Consider the following 18314-nt stretch of genomic DNA (forward strand, 5'->3'; position numbering starts at 1 on the left):
AAATAACACTGCCAAACACACATGCTAAAAAACAACAACTTACTGACACATAGTAAGAAATGCTTATAAAAACTGAAACAGAAGTGAAACAAGTATAATAGGAAAGAGGAGAAATAAAAAGCGATACTTATTAGTATAATATATATAAGCGATACTGTATTTACACCATAAGTGTCTATTGGTCGTGTCATGTTTATAAAGTTTCCTATAGAATGTGTAACTATTAGTTTATTTACCTGCACATTCCCGTAAAAGAATGTACCATTTGGAAAACGTCACAACTCTGCTGGATCTTGTGTGTGGTCCCTGACGCCCCCTGTTTGCTCCTGATGGTACAGTCCAGTGCATAGCGCCCAGTGTGGATCCAGCGAGCGGCGGAGGGAGAGTCAACATCACAGCGAGCGGCGGGGGGAGTCATCATCATCATCATCATCACAGCGAGCGCAGCGGGACAGAGAGATGCCGAGCCCCGAGCACTACACAAGACAAGACACGGCGAATCCACCGATGTGTCTGGAAGCCAACTGGAGGAATTGGACTCCATGGTGTTTAAAAACTTGCCAAGTCTGCGTTTACTTGACCTCAGCAACAACAGGATTTCACAGTTCAGCGTTGAGGCTTTAGCTCAAGACAACAAGATCGAGGTTCTAAACCTCAGCAAATCCTTATACAATCACTCCTACATCGGCGTGTTTGCAGATCTATTCAAACACAGCCTGCCTAAGGTTTCCCATCTTGATTTGTCCAATAATGACCTGGTGCTCCTTCCAGAAGGCGTATTCGCGGGTTTGTCTGACCTCACTGTTTTGGATTTGAGGAACAACTCCCTTGTTACAATCAGGAATGATACGTTATGCAATCGGGCACTTAAAGAGTTGGACTTACGAGACAACGCGTTGAAAGTCCTGCCCAACGTGACCCTAGAGGAGCTCAGTTCGATCCCTGATTTGCGAGTCAGACTCGCGGGAAACCCCTGGCGCTGTGATTGCAATATTGAGGACATGTTGATTTGGTTGGAGAGACATGAGTTTGTGGTAGACAGATTGAACCTAACCTGTTCTGGCCCAGCTAGACTAAAAAATGCCCCACTTTTAACCCTGAAACAATCACAGCTCTCGTGCTGGAGCAACGCCGGAGACGCGATGGACCGTGTGCTGGAGCCCTCCTATGTGTTCTTGGGGATGGTTCTTGCCCTCATTGGGGTCATCTTCCTTCTGGTCCTTTACCTTAACAGGAAAGGGATCAAGGGGTGGATGTACAATATCCGTGACGCGTGCAGAGATCATATGGAGGGATACCATTACAGATACGAGATCAACTCTGACCCGCGGCTAGCCAACCTCAGCCTCAACTCCGATGTGTGACGAGACACATTTGGAGAACTGGCTTGCACAACTGGCACGCAATGATCGGACTCTAGCTTTGCATGAATACATATATAACTAGAGGTTTGCTGTGACATGCATTCTTTTCCGTCGGATAGGACGTTAACTGGATTCTGCAAGCGTCAACCCTGTTATGCTCGCTGCAGGCTCATTCATATATGCCGGTGTATTGCTATAATGTTGTCCATTGGCGCATGAGTCAAGAACATCAAGTGCATACGTTTAGAATTCATATTTCCTTTTTTATAAAAGCACAATGGATGGGACTGTGGAGGGAGTCTGTCTTTTCTGATGAAATCTGAAATTACAGAGTAACCTGTCTTCTTGCAATATGTCAAAACAAACTGTAATGTTATTTTTTTATAGCTTAGTTAATTTTTTCTGCAAAAAAAAAAAAACTATTCAAACTGCCATGCATGTATTTATGTATTTTTTCATTGATGTACAATTATGGCAATATCCACTTTTTTATGATGAGTTATTGGTTTTTATATTTACATTTGTTGGCTGGACATAGATCAACTCTTTTCTAGGGGATGGCCTGTTGAATTAAAGGTCTTGCACTGATCTTTTCTCTCCAGTCCAGTGATTTTAGGTTCAGACTTTATTACCATTACAAGAGACAGACTTTTTATATGTATATAATACTTGATTATTTTTGTATTAAAATTCAGAACTTGAATTGCTTCCTTCTGACATAATCATTAGACTACTACAGTAACAGCACAGCATGCATTATGCATATTTGATTATTTAAATAATATTAAACTAAATAGCATTATTTATTAAACTGAACATACGTCACATTCTGGAAGACTATATATTTTTCAAGGCTGTTTGTCATCCTTCAGGCCGTGAGGATAGACCACGGTAAAACAGGACCTTACACCTACTCAAGGTGCTGAAGCTGCAAAGATCTGCATAACATTCAAAAACATCTGTTCGGGATGGGCCTGCAGATCCCGGCATAATATTAAAACGACAGTCGTGAGAGACATTCATGCAACATCAATCATGACTGATCATTTCCAGAAACAGATTTAATAGCCAGCATTTAGTAGCTTGTTATTTGTGATGTTTATGCTTGAGAAGCACTGAAATCCAAATGGGCTTCTTAATGAACATTTCCTGGTCTCGTCGGGCATGTTATTCCAAAGAAAAGCAATTTGTCTTCATTTTTATCAAAGCATAATCATTTTGCCATCTCTTTCACTTGACTTCACAAATACCTCCGCTCTAAATCACCTCACTCTTTTACAAAGCAGTTGCGATTCAATCAATTTCCGACTGAAAATTACTTTTTTTGTTGTTGAGAATTGTAGCATTGTTGCAAGCATGTTAGACTACAGAATCAAAACCAGCATTTCACACTGGCTTGAGCCATAAGCTGTCCTCTCATATGTTAGAATCATTGTTTTTCTTTTCATTGCACTCAGGCAATGGTTGGTTATTAAACAATGAGGAAATATGATTAATTATTGACATTCATGTTTGGAATGCAAAAGGCAACTGAAATTATGTAAACAGAACTACATAATGGTACTGAATGTGGAAGCTGTGCGATTTCATATTTAAGCCTAGTGATAAGACTGGTAGCAGAACCTGAGCTGAGTGCTGTATGAGATACTTGTGGCCCATCCAAACAACAGAGCAAATATACATTTCATCTCCATTCAACCTTGTGTGACTACATGTTATTTGCTCTCTTTTAGCTTTGAATGTTATTGTGATGTACTGTAGCTTAACACAAAAATTTAGATTTATAGTGATTTGCGTTCGAACCGTAATCCAGGTTTGGATGTCATGACATGATCTTTGACGAGGTCAATGGAGTTAACCATACATTATTCATTTAGCATTCAAGGAATGTAATGTATCAGTATGTGCGTTACCTGGGAATTGCACCCTTGATGGCATTACTATTGCTAGGCAGGCAAATGCCTTCCAGAAAGAGGTAAGTAAAATATGTTTCACATCTGAAAGTAACAACACCTGAAAAAAAAAAAAAAATTTTTTTTTTTTTTTTTTTTTAAACCCCTTCAGATGTGAAACATATTTTACTTACCTCTTTCTGGAAGGCATTTGCCTGCCTAGCAATAGTAATGCCATCAAGGGTGCAATTCCCAGGTAACGCACATACTGATACATTACATTCCTTGAATGCTAAATGAATAATGTATGGTTAACTCCATTGACCTCGTCAAAGATCATGTCATGACATCCAAACCTGGATTACGGTTCGAACGCAAATCACTATAAAACCACCAGACCCGAACAACCAGCAACATGCAATGAGTTGACCAAGCATTCACATTTGTGTACTTGCATAGTATATTTCTGGCCTGGTGTGTTTGCATTATAACCTCACATGTTTTTTTCTGGTTTATTCAGATTTGGCTAATTAGTGTTTTAAGCTACTACTACGAAGTTCTGCCAATTTCAAGTCTTGCATGGTAAGCATGAGTACCAGCGCCGTCAGCTCTTTTCAATGGTTTGTTGACATCGTTTGGCTGCAGAGCTGAGCAGGAGCTCGATGGTTGTATCAGACGCGGCTCTTTGTGTTGGGTTGAATCTGGCAGCCGATGACTTTCCAAGGAATCGCCACACCTTCCCAAGAGGACAGAGCTCGGTCGCCCCTCTCCAGGGAAGGAACAGGTGCTTGCTATCTCACGTTTCCATGGCAACAATCTCGACCTCATGCGCTTGCTGTGCGGCGGGTGACTCTCGGCAGACTTTTATTAACTACGTAGCTCAGACATGCTTGGCAGGGCAGGTGTAATTTGATGGAACAATAAAGGCGGGAGAACCTTTAAAAGAGGGCTGGTGCTTTCACTTTGCCATTGCAGCCTCTTAATAACCCCTCATGCGTATTAAACCTAGACTCCAAATAGATGAAAGCAGGATTGGATATTTAAGCCAACGGAGACTTTTTTTCCCCAAACTCTACAACTTTTGACTGCAATTCATTTCTCATTGTAGAAATCTCAGTTTTCTTGAATCTGCTTCTCTTCACATCACTCCCCAGACTGTGTTGCCATCTGTTTTCCAATTGATGTTTTAACTGTCCATCCATTCATTTTGAATACATAGCCTGCAGCATGAGACTGACACTTTTATTATTATTGTATTGCAGGGCTTGCCTAGGCTCGCATAGCAATGAAATGGCACAGAGTCTGGTCCACTTTGCAGCTTATCCACCACACAGGAAGAGGAAGTCTTCTCACTGATACAGAATGTAAGGTGACCGACCGGAGTCTATTTTGTGGAAATTATATTGCAATCATAGGTGGGCATGAAAATATAGTAGTCAGCATTTGAAGTGGATCCAAACCTTTCATCAAAGTTGTCCTAAAATCAAAACAATACCGATCTTGTCTTGGAACAACTTAGAACTTTTTTTAAAACCTTTTCAAATGTTGACTACTGTACTTTAATACATGGCATGGCATTCCCCACAAACTGTTGTACAGATCACATGGAATATCTGTAGATTTTGTAATAATGTTTTGTCCATTGGAAACCAACAGGTACTGATGATTTCACAAACATAACTTAGGCCCTCACAGGTTGCTATACCAAAGCGTATGATATGAAGTCGCCTTGTCCACAATGGCCAAACGCATATAGTAGTGAAAGAACTATTCAATTAGTCAGCAAAACCCCAATTAATTCGTTAAAATTAAAGAGTGTAATTTCTGTGCCATTGGCATCATTAAATAGAATAAAATAGAAATAGAAATTGATAGAAAATTAACTATAGATAATAACCTTCGGTTCTCCCAAACACTCCCCCTGTTGGACAAACTGATAGTTTTGTTGTTACTTGCTTTTACCAATTAATATAATGATTGAATTTAACAGACTACAATTTTAATTTAAACTTAATACAGTTACCCATATACCTGGGACACAGATGTAATGTACCCAAAACTATGTATATACAGTTATAAAAAATACTGATTTACTGTGCTATTTATGATCATAGGTCGCTATTTTAGGGACTATTTTTCCTCAATAGGGTAATGCATGTGGAACCATATTCCAGTGTTTACAGAACATTCTTCATCTTAAAAGTATTGCAAAGTTATGAGGACTTAAATTGCATAATGCATTACTGGCTAGATATCCTGCAGTCTCCACAAACAATTTGTTGGTTCAAAAAGCAGCCTTTAAAGTCCTTAACAGATCATTTGATCATATTATCCACATTTTATCATTGCTATCATCTACCTGTTGTGTTCTGATGAAGGATAATGATAAATGATAGGACAAAATACTGCTACTTATGAAGCACCTAGTAAGTCTAGTTTCTCACTGTGTGATCTTCTATCGTGCCATAATCTGGCACACTCATAGTTACAAAATCTTCTCTGGAATAATCTGGAAATGTTTGGGACTCGCACTTACTTTCCAGACTCAAGACTAAATTTTTTTCCTAGTCTTGTAGTTACATTCCATTAGTTAGATCTGAGGAATCACTATAAAAATATCACTCATGCAACATTCTCACTTCTCTTTTCTTCTTATGCCTTTGAATATCCATACCAATATTCATCCGTGTTGGCACCACAGCCTGTTTACAAATTAAGCATTGTCATCATCTAAACATCATCATTTTTGAGGGTTTCTTTTCTTTGTGTGGAAAAAGAATTAAAAGGGATGAGCTACTTTGAGAATATATTGTGAAGAAATTTACACTGACATCTCAAACACATATAGTGGCAGTATATCACACTCATAGAGCATATCCATACCCCATATCTCTAATTATGACATTAAGGGAAAGACTCCTTCTGCTTAATATGGAGTTATGATGCATTATACAGTGCCAGTTCATCCTTCCCTGCTGAGTGTTATTAAATGGCTGTAACAATAAATGAAGATGAATATGAGTCGATAGCCTTTCCAGTCCAATGCGGCAGTTCTCTGAGAACAAAATGAGACACATGCCTGCAGAAAGGAAAGAATGGCCTTCATTTATTCTGATAAAACACTGTTCTCAACCCTTGAAATAATACCCTGTAGTTACCAAGAAAGGTCAACCGCTACAGTGAACAAAGGGGAATTGTGATTGCAATGTGAATGAGTTTGGTTAATGATGATTGGAAGGCGTTTTCAAAGTGATTGGTACGTCAATACCTCTTCCAGCCTTTGTTACCTGCACTATGAAAACAAAATCAGGAGACATACCACAACTTAATGCATGGTTGTGAGTTAAAAACCCAAATGTATTCATTTAATTAAACCTCTCAAGTTGCAAAAAAAGTTGAAAAAAAAAACATTATTTTCCCATATACAAATGCAATATACAGTTTGTACATCAAATTTCCATATATTAAATATTTTGTCATATGAAGTAAAAGCATGTACTGTATGAAACCTATATTAGAAAATAGAATAATTTTTATATATTAACATGCATATCTAGACCATACAAATACTCATGTGTAATATGTATGTGTATGTACATCCTAAACCCATTAAAACATGTCGATATTATATAAATGATAAACATGCATTTCAAAAACGTATGAAAATCTACTGATTTATGTATAATTAAGTTGTGTGTATATATATATATATATATATCAATTAAAATATATGTATATATATCAATTAAAATATATGTAGTTGGCATATATATAATACTAAAAATAATACTCATTGTATAGCATATTGTCTATTAGAATATACAATTTAGTATGGGGATTTTATTTATGTTAGAAACTTATATCTTCATCTACCCAGAGAATATACTTATGTAAAAAATTATATATCGTCGTATAGGTGACATATATGCAAGTCCACTCCTGATATAGGGCAATATACAGTATATTACATTTCCATATGAGCTGAGGCGTTCTGTTGACGTAATGATGTTGATCATAATTACACAACTTAATATTGTGTGCAATTTAAACTGTTTTTAACTGAAAGTTTATTAATTATTCGTATTTCCTTTTAAATAAACAAGTAACTTACTCTAATTGTCTTGATAACTGAAAACTAGGCAGTGGATTTTTTGTTCCCAGCATGCTTTGCATAGTACTGGATAAGGATAATAAATGTTGAAATTAAGTGTTATTTTATTTTATGTTGTTGTTTTTGTTGTTTACTCCTAAATTGAAAAACCCCATTATAAAACCCATAGGAAAATCTCACGGCACCCATAGCGAATCAACCTTCTGGGTTTTGACATCACGGCTGCAGCACTCTATATATGAGGTATTTTTAAGTAAACTGGTTTGATTCGTGAATATTTTAGTGTTGAACAAACTAGCCCTCCTGACCCATTTAATGTAAGCAGAGCTGTACGGTTGGCACAAATCGCACAAGAGCCCTCAACCCACTGTCAAGTACTGCGCTGATAGCAACATGCTGCGGCCACATTTCTGGGGTCCTGTGCGTCATGTCATGGTATTTAAGATTTCTATTTTTAATTGACTGCAAGATACCCTACACATTAACCTTTAAAGTGTGGTAGTACAGTGCATGACGTTTCAGAGAGAAACAGTTCCTGTGGAGGTGCATTCATACACAAACGCTGCCTGATGTCTTTAATTTACACAATCGAGCTACAGTCTTTAAGTATATATGATATAATGCGTTATCAGTTTTGAAGGATTGTGCATCACCTCTGTCTTTTATCATAAATGCACAGCACCAAGGCGAGTTGTAGTCTGATTACCATGTATATGAACCTACAATCACATTAGTCCTGTTAGTTTGACTTTGACTGATATCATTTCAGTATAAAATGTTTGCCACTTAAATTTTGGTCGTCTTCACACAAAGCTATTGTATGACTCAGAAGACATGAAATATAGTGCAGAAGTCTAATTTAAAGTCTGATTTGGAGTTTGACAGAATAAATCAGCATCCACTTTCTTTCTATGAAAAAGAGCAGCTCCCGCATTCTGTCCTGAAAATAACATGAGAGAGAATAAAGGTTTATTTTGGGAAAACTGTTCTTTTATTAAGTATACTAGGCTAGAAAATCAAATAGGATGTGAGTGTACAGCATATCTTTACACCCAGGGGGTGTTTTCAGGTTTGACGTAGATAAGAGTTTGAGTCACTTATGAATCCTCCCTATTTGGACAGAGATAGCTTTCCATGAGGAGGTAAACGACCCAGTGTTATTTTTTTAAATATATTTTTTCACAGACCTTCTCATTTATTTTGACATTTGACAAATACTCAAGCTAAATTTCCCTTTGCTCTGTCGGTGCACCTTCATTATGGATTTTGACCTTTTTGACAATTTTATGGGTAAAATAACAGTTGGTGGTTCAAATATTGCTCTGGAACCCCATCTGACATACAAAGAAAATTAAATCGATAAGCAGAGTCTGATCCTGGAAACTGTGCAGAGCGCCCACTTCATCATCATACAAGATCTTCATCTAAATCTTTTTTTTTTTTCTTGTTAACACTTTACAATAAGGTTCAATTAACATTAGTTAACATATCATGAACTAACCATTAATACTATTTTGTACCATTTATTAGCTAATGTACATTTACAATGTATTTCAAGTTGAATAAATTCATATTATGAACAAACATGAATTAATAATGAAACTATATATAATATAGCTGCAAGTAGGCATGGGCCGGTATGATTTTGACGGTATGATAACCTTAAGCAAAAATATCACTGTTTCACAGTATCACGGTATTGTTACAGCTTTAAAATGTGATTTGTTTTATGTCTGGGTAAAAAAAAAAAAATTCCACTGAACAATATATTTTATTTTTGAGCAAAAAGAAAATTAAATCGATAAGCAGAGTCTGATCCTGGAAACTGTGCAGAGCGCCCACTTCATCATCATACAAGATCTTCATCTAAATCTTATTTTTTTTTCTTGTTAACACTTTACAATAAGGTTCAATTAACATTAGTTAACATATCATGAACTAACCATTAATACTATTTTGTACCATTTATTAGCTAATGTACATTTACAATGTATTTCAAGTTGAATAAATTCATATTATGAACAAACATGAATTAATAATGAAACTATATATAATATAGCTGCAAGTAGGCATGGGCCGGTATGATTTTGACGGTATGATAACCTTAAGCAAAAATATCACTGTTTCACAGTATCACGGTATTGTTACAGCTTTAAAATGTGATTTGTTTTATGTCTGGGTAAAAAAAAAAAAAATTCCACTGAACAATATATTTTATTTTTGAGCAACATACAAAATATTTGGAACAGTAGTATTTGTTTATTTTTTCTTTGATTTGTTTCTGAAATGTTTGGTGAATTGTGGGCTGTCCTGCAGCTTTTGATTTGCTGCTAGAGCTACTGCTGTCCTAAAAAGAAGAAAAATAAAGACTGACATCTTTAACCTAAATCTGTAATTACAGTTATTTAGCTGTAATTATATAATTCATATACATATCATTTATATAATTTCATATCATTTAGTTATATAATTTCATACACATAATTTTATTTAATAATAAACCTATTTGAAGCAAAAACAGAATGTTCTGACTAGCTTTGTGAAATTATACTACATGCCTGAACGAAGCAAACAGCAGAAGCTCTGAATGAGATGCAGATTCACTCTCTGACAGCAGGAGGTGCTCCTGGAACACCAGATATGGGGTTTCCTGGTTACCGCTGTAAACAAAGCAGCACTGCGCTGAAACACTGCTTTAATATTCACTATACAGAGCCGAGATTAAAAGAAAATACCATCTAAACTTTTCTGAAGACAGTCATTTCCCCTCAGAAACACATTCATATAAACCCCAAATCAATATTTAGGATTTTCTTCCAATAGTTCGTTCATCATGAACCGTGTGTGAGCTGCCTGCTACAGTATTTTTCTCTTTGCGTCCGTCTTCAGCATCTCTGGCCTTTGTTAAAGGAACACTCCACTATTTTTGAAAATGGGTTAATTCTCCAACTCCCCTAGAGTTAAACAATTGAGTTTTACCGTTTTCGAATCCATTCAGCCGATCTCTGGGTCTGGCGGTAGCACTTTTAGCTGTAGCTTAGCATAGATCATTGAATCTGATTAGACCGTTAGCATCTCGCTCAAAAATGACCAAAGAGTTTAGATATTTTTCCTATTTAAAACTTGACTCTTCTGTAGTTACATTGTGTACTAAGACCGACGGAAAATAAAAAGTTGTGATTTTCTAGGCCGATATGGCTAGGAACTATTAGGTGGTGCTGGCTCGAAACTTCCCAGGCTCCTTCAGGGCATTGTGCTGATGACCCATACCAAGTTTCGTAAAGATACGTTATTGTGTTCGTAAAATATAGCATTAAACTAAAAAATTCAAAATGGCCGACGCCCAAAATGGCTGACATGAGAAGATTTGCTGAAACGAGACTCGGCATGCTCCACCGAATCTAATGAGACCAGTTTTGTGATTTTTGGCCAAACCATTCAGAAGTTGTGAAGTTGTATAGAAATGTTTCATATTTCCTGACCACTAGGTGGCACAGCACCGAAACACAGCAGGTAGCCTTAGGTCATGCTTGTTATGACACACATCAAGTTTGGTCTCACTATGCCAAACCATTGCGGCGATATAGCCTCAGATACATTTTTGTGTGCTTTCCGTAGAATTAGTTCGCGCGTTATTCGAGAAAGGCCTCGAACTCACCTCGCTCGACACCACCATCGCCCTGCTCTCCTTAAGCGCTGGGTCGCAGCGGCAGGCCTCCATTGAGCCTGGGCCGCGCCCCAGATCTCAACGCAGCAAAGCCTCACTCGCTTCCCGCTTCAGATCAACCTTTCACCATGGCGCTTCCTAGCTGCAGCGTCGTATGCAGCCGGGCCTCCGGCTCCTGTAGCAGACGCTAGCGCGAGGCTGCCTCCGCTAGCGGCACGCACAGGCCGGGTTGCAAAAAAATTATTTTAGGTAAAGTCACTAAAAGGCTGGTCGTTTGTTGCTAAAAGTTGTTAAATGACGTTGTGTCATAAAGGACGTTTTCATTTTGTAACCATGATGCAAAAACACATAATTTTATTTAATAATAAACCTATTTGAAGCAAAAACAGAATGTTCTGACTAGCTTTGTGAAATTATACTACATGCCTGAACGAAGCAAACAGCAGAAGCTCTGAATGAGATGCAGATTCACTCTCTGACAGCAGGAGGTGCTCCTGGAACACCAGATATGGGGTTTCCTGGTTACCGCTGTAAACAAAGCAGCACTGCGCTGAAACACTGCTTTAATATTCACTATACAGAGCCGAGATTAAAAGAAAATACCATCTAAACTTTTCTGAAGACAGTCATTTCCCCTCAGAAACACATTCATATAAACCCCAAATCAATATTTAGGATTTTCTTCCAATAGTTCGTTCATCATGAACCGTGTGTGAGCTGCCTGCTACAGTATTTTTCTCTTTGCGTCCGTCTTCAGCATCTCTGGCCTTTGTTAAAGGAACACTCCACTATTTTTGAAAATGGGTTAATTCTCCAACTCCCCTAGAGTTAAACAATTGAGTTTTACCGTTTTCGAATCCATTCAGCCGATCTCTGGGTCTGGCGGTAGCACTTTTAGCTGTAGCTTAGCATAGATCATTGAATCTGATTAGACCGTTAGCATCTCGCTCAAAAATGACCAAAGAGTTTAGATATTTTTCCTATTTAAAACTTGACTCTTCTGTAGTTACATTGTGTACTAAGACCGACGGAAAATGAAAAGTTGTGATTTTCTAGGCCGATATGGCTAGGAACTATACTCTCATTCCAGGGTAATAATCAAGGAACTTTGCTGTCGTACCATGGGTGCAGCAGGCGCAATGATATTATGCAGTGCCTGAAAATAGGCTAACTTCCGCCAACATAACCAACATGACCACCTGCTTGCACAGGGGCTACGCCTTCCATTGGTAATTACCTAGCTGGGGACTATTTTCAGGTGCTGAAACGATATAGTTCGACTCGGCATGCTCCACCGAATCTAATGAGACCAGTTTTGTGATTTTTGGCCAAACCATTCAGAAGTTGTAAGCAAAAATAGAAATGTTTCATATTTCCTGACCACTAGGTGGCACAGCACCGAAACACAGCAGGTAGCCTTAGGTCATGCTTGTTATGACACACATCAAGTTTGGTCTCACTATGCCAAACCATTGCGGCGATATAGCCTCAGATACATTTTTGTGTGCTTTCCGTAGAATTAGTTCGCGCGTTATTCGAGAAAGGCCTCGAACTCACCTCGCTCGACACCACCATCGCCCTGCTCTCCTTAAGCGCTGGGTCGCAGCGGCAGGCCTCCATTGAGCCTGGGCCGCGCCCCAGATCTCAACGCAGCAAAGCCTCACTCGCTTCCCGCTTCAGATCAACCTTTCACCATGGCGCTTCCTAGCTGCAGCGTCGTATGCAGCCGGGCCTCCGGCTCCTGTAGCAGACGCTAGCGCGAGGCTGCCTCCGCTAGCGGCACGCACAGGCCGGGTTGCAAAAAAATTATTTTAGGTAAAGTCACTAAAAGGCTGGTCGTTTGTTGCTAAAAGTTGTTAAATGACGTTGTGTCATAAAGGACGTTTTCATTTTGTAACCATGATGCAAAACGGTAGAATACACAACGAAATTACTCAGATTTTCTGAATTTTACTAGCATTTATACCCGTATTTTAAATTACACATTCCACTCAGATAAATGGATGAAAAATATATATTTTCGAGAAAGTAAGTTCAACTATGTACCCAGAGGATTAACAATTATAGGCACAAACTAACAACTAAGGTGTATCATAAAGAGATAATTATTATCGAACAAGTGCAACTAGCAACCTAATTCACATGTGATGTGCGTATTGCTAGGCACCTCTCCCCAAATCTCCATCTGATGTGCCACTTGGCTAGCTTTTCAATACTTTCTTCTTCGTGTGGTTAAGAGAAAAATGCATGTCTTTTTAGCATTTTATCACTTTTAAAATATGCTAAAAGTTGCCAAATACATTTTTAAATAGCTAATTTGTTGCTATGTGCTTTGGAAAATGAGTTGCTACGGTAGTCCGAGAAGCTGCTAAATCTGGCAACAAAATTACTAAATTGGCAACGCTGCAGGCTACTCAGGCATTTCAGCATTTCCCGTCAAATGTCACAAACCACTCCCCTTTCCCGCGGCCTACAGCTAAAGCAGCTGAAGCAAGCGTGAGGCTGTCTCCGCTTGCAACACAAGCCCTTACATCTCAGTCTTTCCCGCTGCTACTTCTAAACCCTTTCCTTTTCAGTGGCCACCAGTTCCCATAGCAGACGCTAGCGTGAGGCTGCCTCCGCTAGCAGTGCAGGCTACACAGGTTCTTCAAGACTCCCTTGCCGTGGCCTACAGCTACAGCAGGTGAAGCAAGTGTGAGGCTGCCTCCGCTTGCAACACAGACCCACACATCTCTTTCTTTTCCTCCATTTTTTTCTTACGCTTCTCTCAGTTTCCCACCTCAAGCCCCGGAGGCCGATATTAAGCGTGAGGCTGCGTGCACCACAATTGCGGCCCCTGCTCCTCTCCCTTACAGCTCTCTACTTCATTTAAAATAACAATATTCTCTTTTCATAACAACATCACTGCCCGTCCCACCAAATGCCGTTGCCTCGGAGCCACCTCCAGTGGCTCACAACATCGGAGCACAGAACCTGGCAGGTGCGGACATAGACCCCTCATCTAAGGACGTCACTAACGATTAATTGGGTAACAGAGTTATCGGTTGATTATTCTATAGCCTTCAATAGCTACATTCGATCGGACCACTCCCATATAAAGGAAGCCCACCGAACACCATCAGCCGACCCCTTTAACGCCAGTCCATCCCTGTTCACTCAAACTTCAGTCCCACCATAGCCATCCCTTTTTATATCACCAAATCCACCCATAGCGGCTCATCTCCACTTCAACCATCCCAGCAGCACCCCGCTCCCGCAGGAGTCTTATCTGTATTTCCCCACTGCCACAGCAGTGACTGCTCCCGCAGGAGCCTTTATCTGTATTTCCCAACTGCCGCAGCAGTGACTGCTCCCGCAGGAGCCTTATCTGTATTTCCCCACTGCCGTAGTAGTGACTGCTCCCGCAGGAGCCTTTATCTGTATTTACCAACTGCCGCAGCAGTGACTGCTCCCGCAGGAGCCTTATCTGTATTTCCCCACTGCCGCAGTAGTGACTGCTCCCGCAGGAACCTTTATCTGTATTTCCCCACTGCCGCAGCAGTGACTGCTCCCAGAGGAGCCTTATCTGTATTTCCCCACTGCCGCAGTAGTGACTGCTCCCGCAGGAACCTTTATCTGTGTTTCCCCACTGCCTCAGCAGTGACTGCTCCCGCAGGAGCCTTATCTGTATTTCCCCACTGCCACAGTAGTGACTGCTCCCGCAGGTGCCTTATCTGTATTTCCCCACTGCCTCAGCAGTGTCTGCTCCCGCAGGAGCCTTTATCTCTCTTTCCCACTACCGCAGCGGTGACTGCTCCCGCAGGAACCTTGTCTGTATTTCACACTGCCTCAGCAGTGTCTGCTCCCGCAGGAGCTTTTGCCTGTATTTCCCCACTGCAGCAGCGGTGACTGCTCCCGCAGGAGTCTTATCTGTATTTTCCCACTGCCGCAGCAGTGTCTGCTCCCGCAGGAGCCTTTATCTGTATTTCCCCACTGCCTCAGCAGTGTCTGCTCCCGCAGGAGCCTTATCTATTTTTCACACTGCCGCAGCAGTGTCTGCTCCTGCAGGAGCCTTTATCTATCTTTTCCACTGCCGCAGCAGTACCCGCTCCCGCAGGAGCCAAACTCTCTTTTCTAAGGCCACAGCAGTGCCGCTACTACAAGTGACGTCCAGCATCCCATCAGCCCTAAGCTCTGCAAGGTTTGGGGGGTTATCAAGCCCCATTCTGGCTGCTGTCCCGCGTTAATCGCATCTTTGGGGGGGGGGCGCTCTGTGTTCGGGCAAATACCGAGCTCAGAGCCCTCTCCCCGGACAAGGGGGGAGTGCTCCGGGTTCAAGAAGAATTACAGAGCACGGAGCCCTCTCTCCGGACAGCACGCCAAATACGCATAACCTTTACTCTGTTTATTATATGTAAGTTTGAACTTGTGAATAATAATAAGAATTCTAATAGATACAATAGGAGCCATCGCACCTTTGGTGTTTGGCCCCTAATTAAAGGTTCAGTAAATGATTTCAGAGAAACGTTGTTGATATTTGAAATCACCAAACACACCCCTATCCAGAAGTTCACTCCCCTTTCTTGATAGCTCCACCCCCAAATTCACAAAGGCTGTATCAGAAATCATTAGATCTATGACTGATTATTGGGGGGGGAAATGTAGAATGGGGCTTTGTTTTATACATCGGTTATTGATTGGATGTTGAGATATGGGCGTGGCTCTCAAACGAAAAGGCAGATGACTGTGAGATTGAGGGGGCGAAGTTTAAGAAGACTAATTGATTGGAGAAGTCTGTATCACCAGTGAGAAGTCTGACAGTTTTTGCTGGAAGATCCAGGTACGACATTTTAATTAAACATTACAAGGTCAAAACAATGTCAAAAAAAGTTAAACATATGCATGGATGAATTGTTCACACTAAGAACTATAGCATTTAGAAAATGTAGAAAATGCTCTGTTGCATATGTATCCATGACTTTCTGTAACACTTGCATCAAAACAACTGCCATTTTAGTAAAACTGCAGAGATCCTAATCCCGTCCCAATCAGGACATGCAATGACAGGTTTCATATGTTAACAATAAGGAAATGATTGTAAGTCAAGAGTTGAGTTGTGCAAGTCCGACTCCGGCAGCTGTGTTCTGTTGTGCTGGAGGAAGACAGTTGTGCTGTGAAGTGTAGCAACCGATAGCGACTGTGAGCTTGAGGAAAGAGAACATTGCCATCAATCTGTCCATTTACTGGCTGATGGAGGGTCTGTGATAGAAAGCGGATTATCTATTTTTCACACTGCCGCAGCAGTGTCTGCTCCTGCAGGAGCCTTTATCTATCTTTTCCACTGCCGCAGCAGTACCCGCTCCCGCAGGAGCCAAACTCTCTTTTCTAAGGCCACAGCAGTGCCGCTACTACAAGTGACGTCCAGCATCCCATCAGCCCTAAGCTCTGCAAGGTTTGGGGGGTTATCAAGCCCCATTCTGGCTGCTGTCCCGCGTTAATCGCATCTTTGGGGGGGGGGCGCTCTGTGTTCGGGCAAATACCGAGCTCAGAGCCCTCTCCCCGGACAAGGGGGGAGTGCTCCGGGTTCAAGAAGAATTACAGAGCACGGAGCCCTCTCTCCGGACAGCACGCCAAATACGCATAACCTTTACTCTGTTTATTATATGTAAGTTTGAACTTGTGAATAATAATAAGAATTCTAATAGATACAATAGGAGCCATCGCACCTTTGGTGTTTGGCCCCTAATTAAAGGTTCAGTAAATGATTTCAGAGAAACGTTGTTGATATTTGAAATCACCAAACACACCCCTATCCAGAAGTTCACTCCCCTTTCTTGATAGCTCCACCCCCAAATTCACAAAGGCTGTATCAGAAATCGCCCCCTATACCCTTATTCACTATTCCCTACATTAGTTCACTCTACAGTTCACTTGAAGGAGTGAATGAAAACGAGTGAGTGAATTTGGACACTGAGTGCACCAGAAGGACTGCCGCTTTTGCATAGTTTGCTTGCTGTTTAATAATCATTTGAAACGGGCAGCTCCAGTAGTACGATTAAAGGATTTATCTTGAACTCTGTCATGGAAATTATGTATGAACCATAGTTTAAAAATTTTATAATGAATTTACAATAAATGTGTACCTGTGTTGTATTGCGCCATGGACAAGTGCTTTTAAAATGAATGGATGAGTCAGCTGAGGGCGACATCTTCTGGCGAGACGTGGAAATTTATTCGGCATGTGACTCTCACAGGGTGATCTGCAGACTCGTATGCAGTCACCTTCAGAGTCAGCATCTGAAATGAAACCTCGCAAGCGACTGATTTAATCACTACAGCGGCTTCATGCTAATAGCGCTCCTCATGTGAAGTGTACTCGACTCTTTGATTGATTCCAAGAGCATGTTGCTAAGCTAATGATGCAATACTCTAATAAGCATAAAAATATCCATTCACACACCTGTGGAAACTTGTTTCCACCATGGAATTAAAATAATAATAATTTTAGACTTTATATCAGAATTCTGATTTTCTTTCTCGCAGTTTAAAGTTTAAATCTCACAATTCTGATGTTTTGGTTTCCGCTGTGAAATAAAAAGTGTAATTCTTACTGTTAATAGTTCATTTCACGCAATTCCGAGTTTATATCTTGCAATTCTGACTTTTTTCTCAGATAAAATTTGCAGTTACCTTATTTATTCATTCATTTATTCATTCTGCGGCAGAAACCGGTTTCCATACACACACCCCTTTAAAAAAAATAAAATACAGGAATTTGTTCTGCTAGAGATTTAACTTATTTCTTCATCAGTAAGAAATTCAGTGAAACAGCTGAAAAAAGTGCTGAAAAAAAATGTTGAAAAACGTAGCTAGAAACTTTTCACTGTAGACTTTTCTTCATCTTTTTTTTTTTTCTTGTTTTTGGTTCAAGCAGTTCAAGCTTTGGGCAAAATAAATGTTGGCAGGGGACAGGTCAGGGGAAAAAGAAAGCCTATTTCATGCCTCATTATGCTAAAGCATAAACGGCTGATAAACACCGAATATTGCTTTTTCCATAACAGTGAAAAACTAATCACATTTAGGAGCAGCTCTGTGTGGCAGTCCTGAGCCCACATTCACCATCATCCAACTCAAAGACACACACACACATTCACAGTGCTGACAGGCTCAGAGAGACAGATAAGTCCACCCTGCAAATACTTTTCTTTCATGTCCAAACAAGAGCAGCTCATTTTACGATCTGGAAGTCACGGAAAGCCAAAAGAATCAGTAAGGGTCATTAAATCTGGTCACAGTAAACA

The 18314-nt window shown here is 40.2% G+C and overlaps 1 protein-coding gene across 1 annotated transcript; it reads left to right on the forward strand.

Annotated features, from left to right (window-relative positions):
• Positions 1-212: 212 nt before the first annotated feature.
• Positions 213-1952, forward strand: tpbg (trophoblast glycoprotein). The gene is made up of 2 exons (XM_016242742.1): positions 213-216; positions 358-1952. Exons 1-2 carry the CDS (start codon positions 213-215, stop codon positions 1362-1364), a joined length of 1011 nt encoding a protein of 336 aa, XP_016098228.1. The 3' UTR covers positions 1365-1952.
• Positions 1953-18314: the final 16362 nt, after the last annotated feature.

The sequence above is a fragment of the Sinocyclocheilus grahami genome, unplaced genomic scaffold (assembly GCF_001515645.1).
Source record: "Sinocyclocheilus grahami isolate Dianchi unplaced genomic scaffold, SAMN03320097.WGS_v1.1 scaffold672.1, whole genome shotgun sequence".
In the NCBI taxonomy this organism is placed as follows: Eukaryota; Metazoa; Chordata; class Actinopteri; order Cypriniformes; family Cyprinidae; genus Sinocyclocheilus; species Sinocyclocheilus grahami.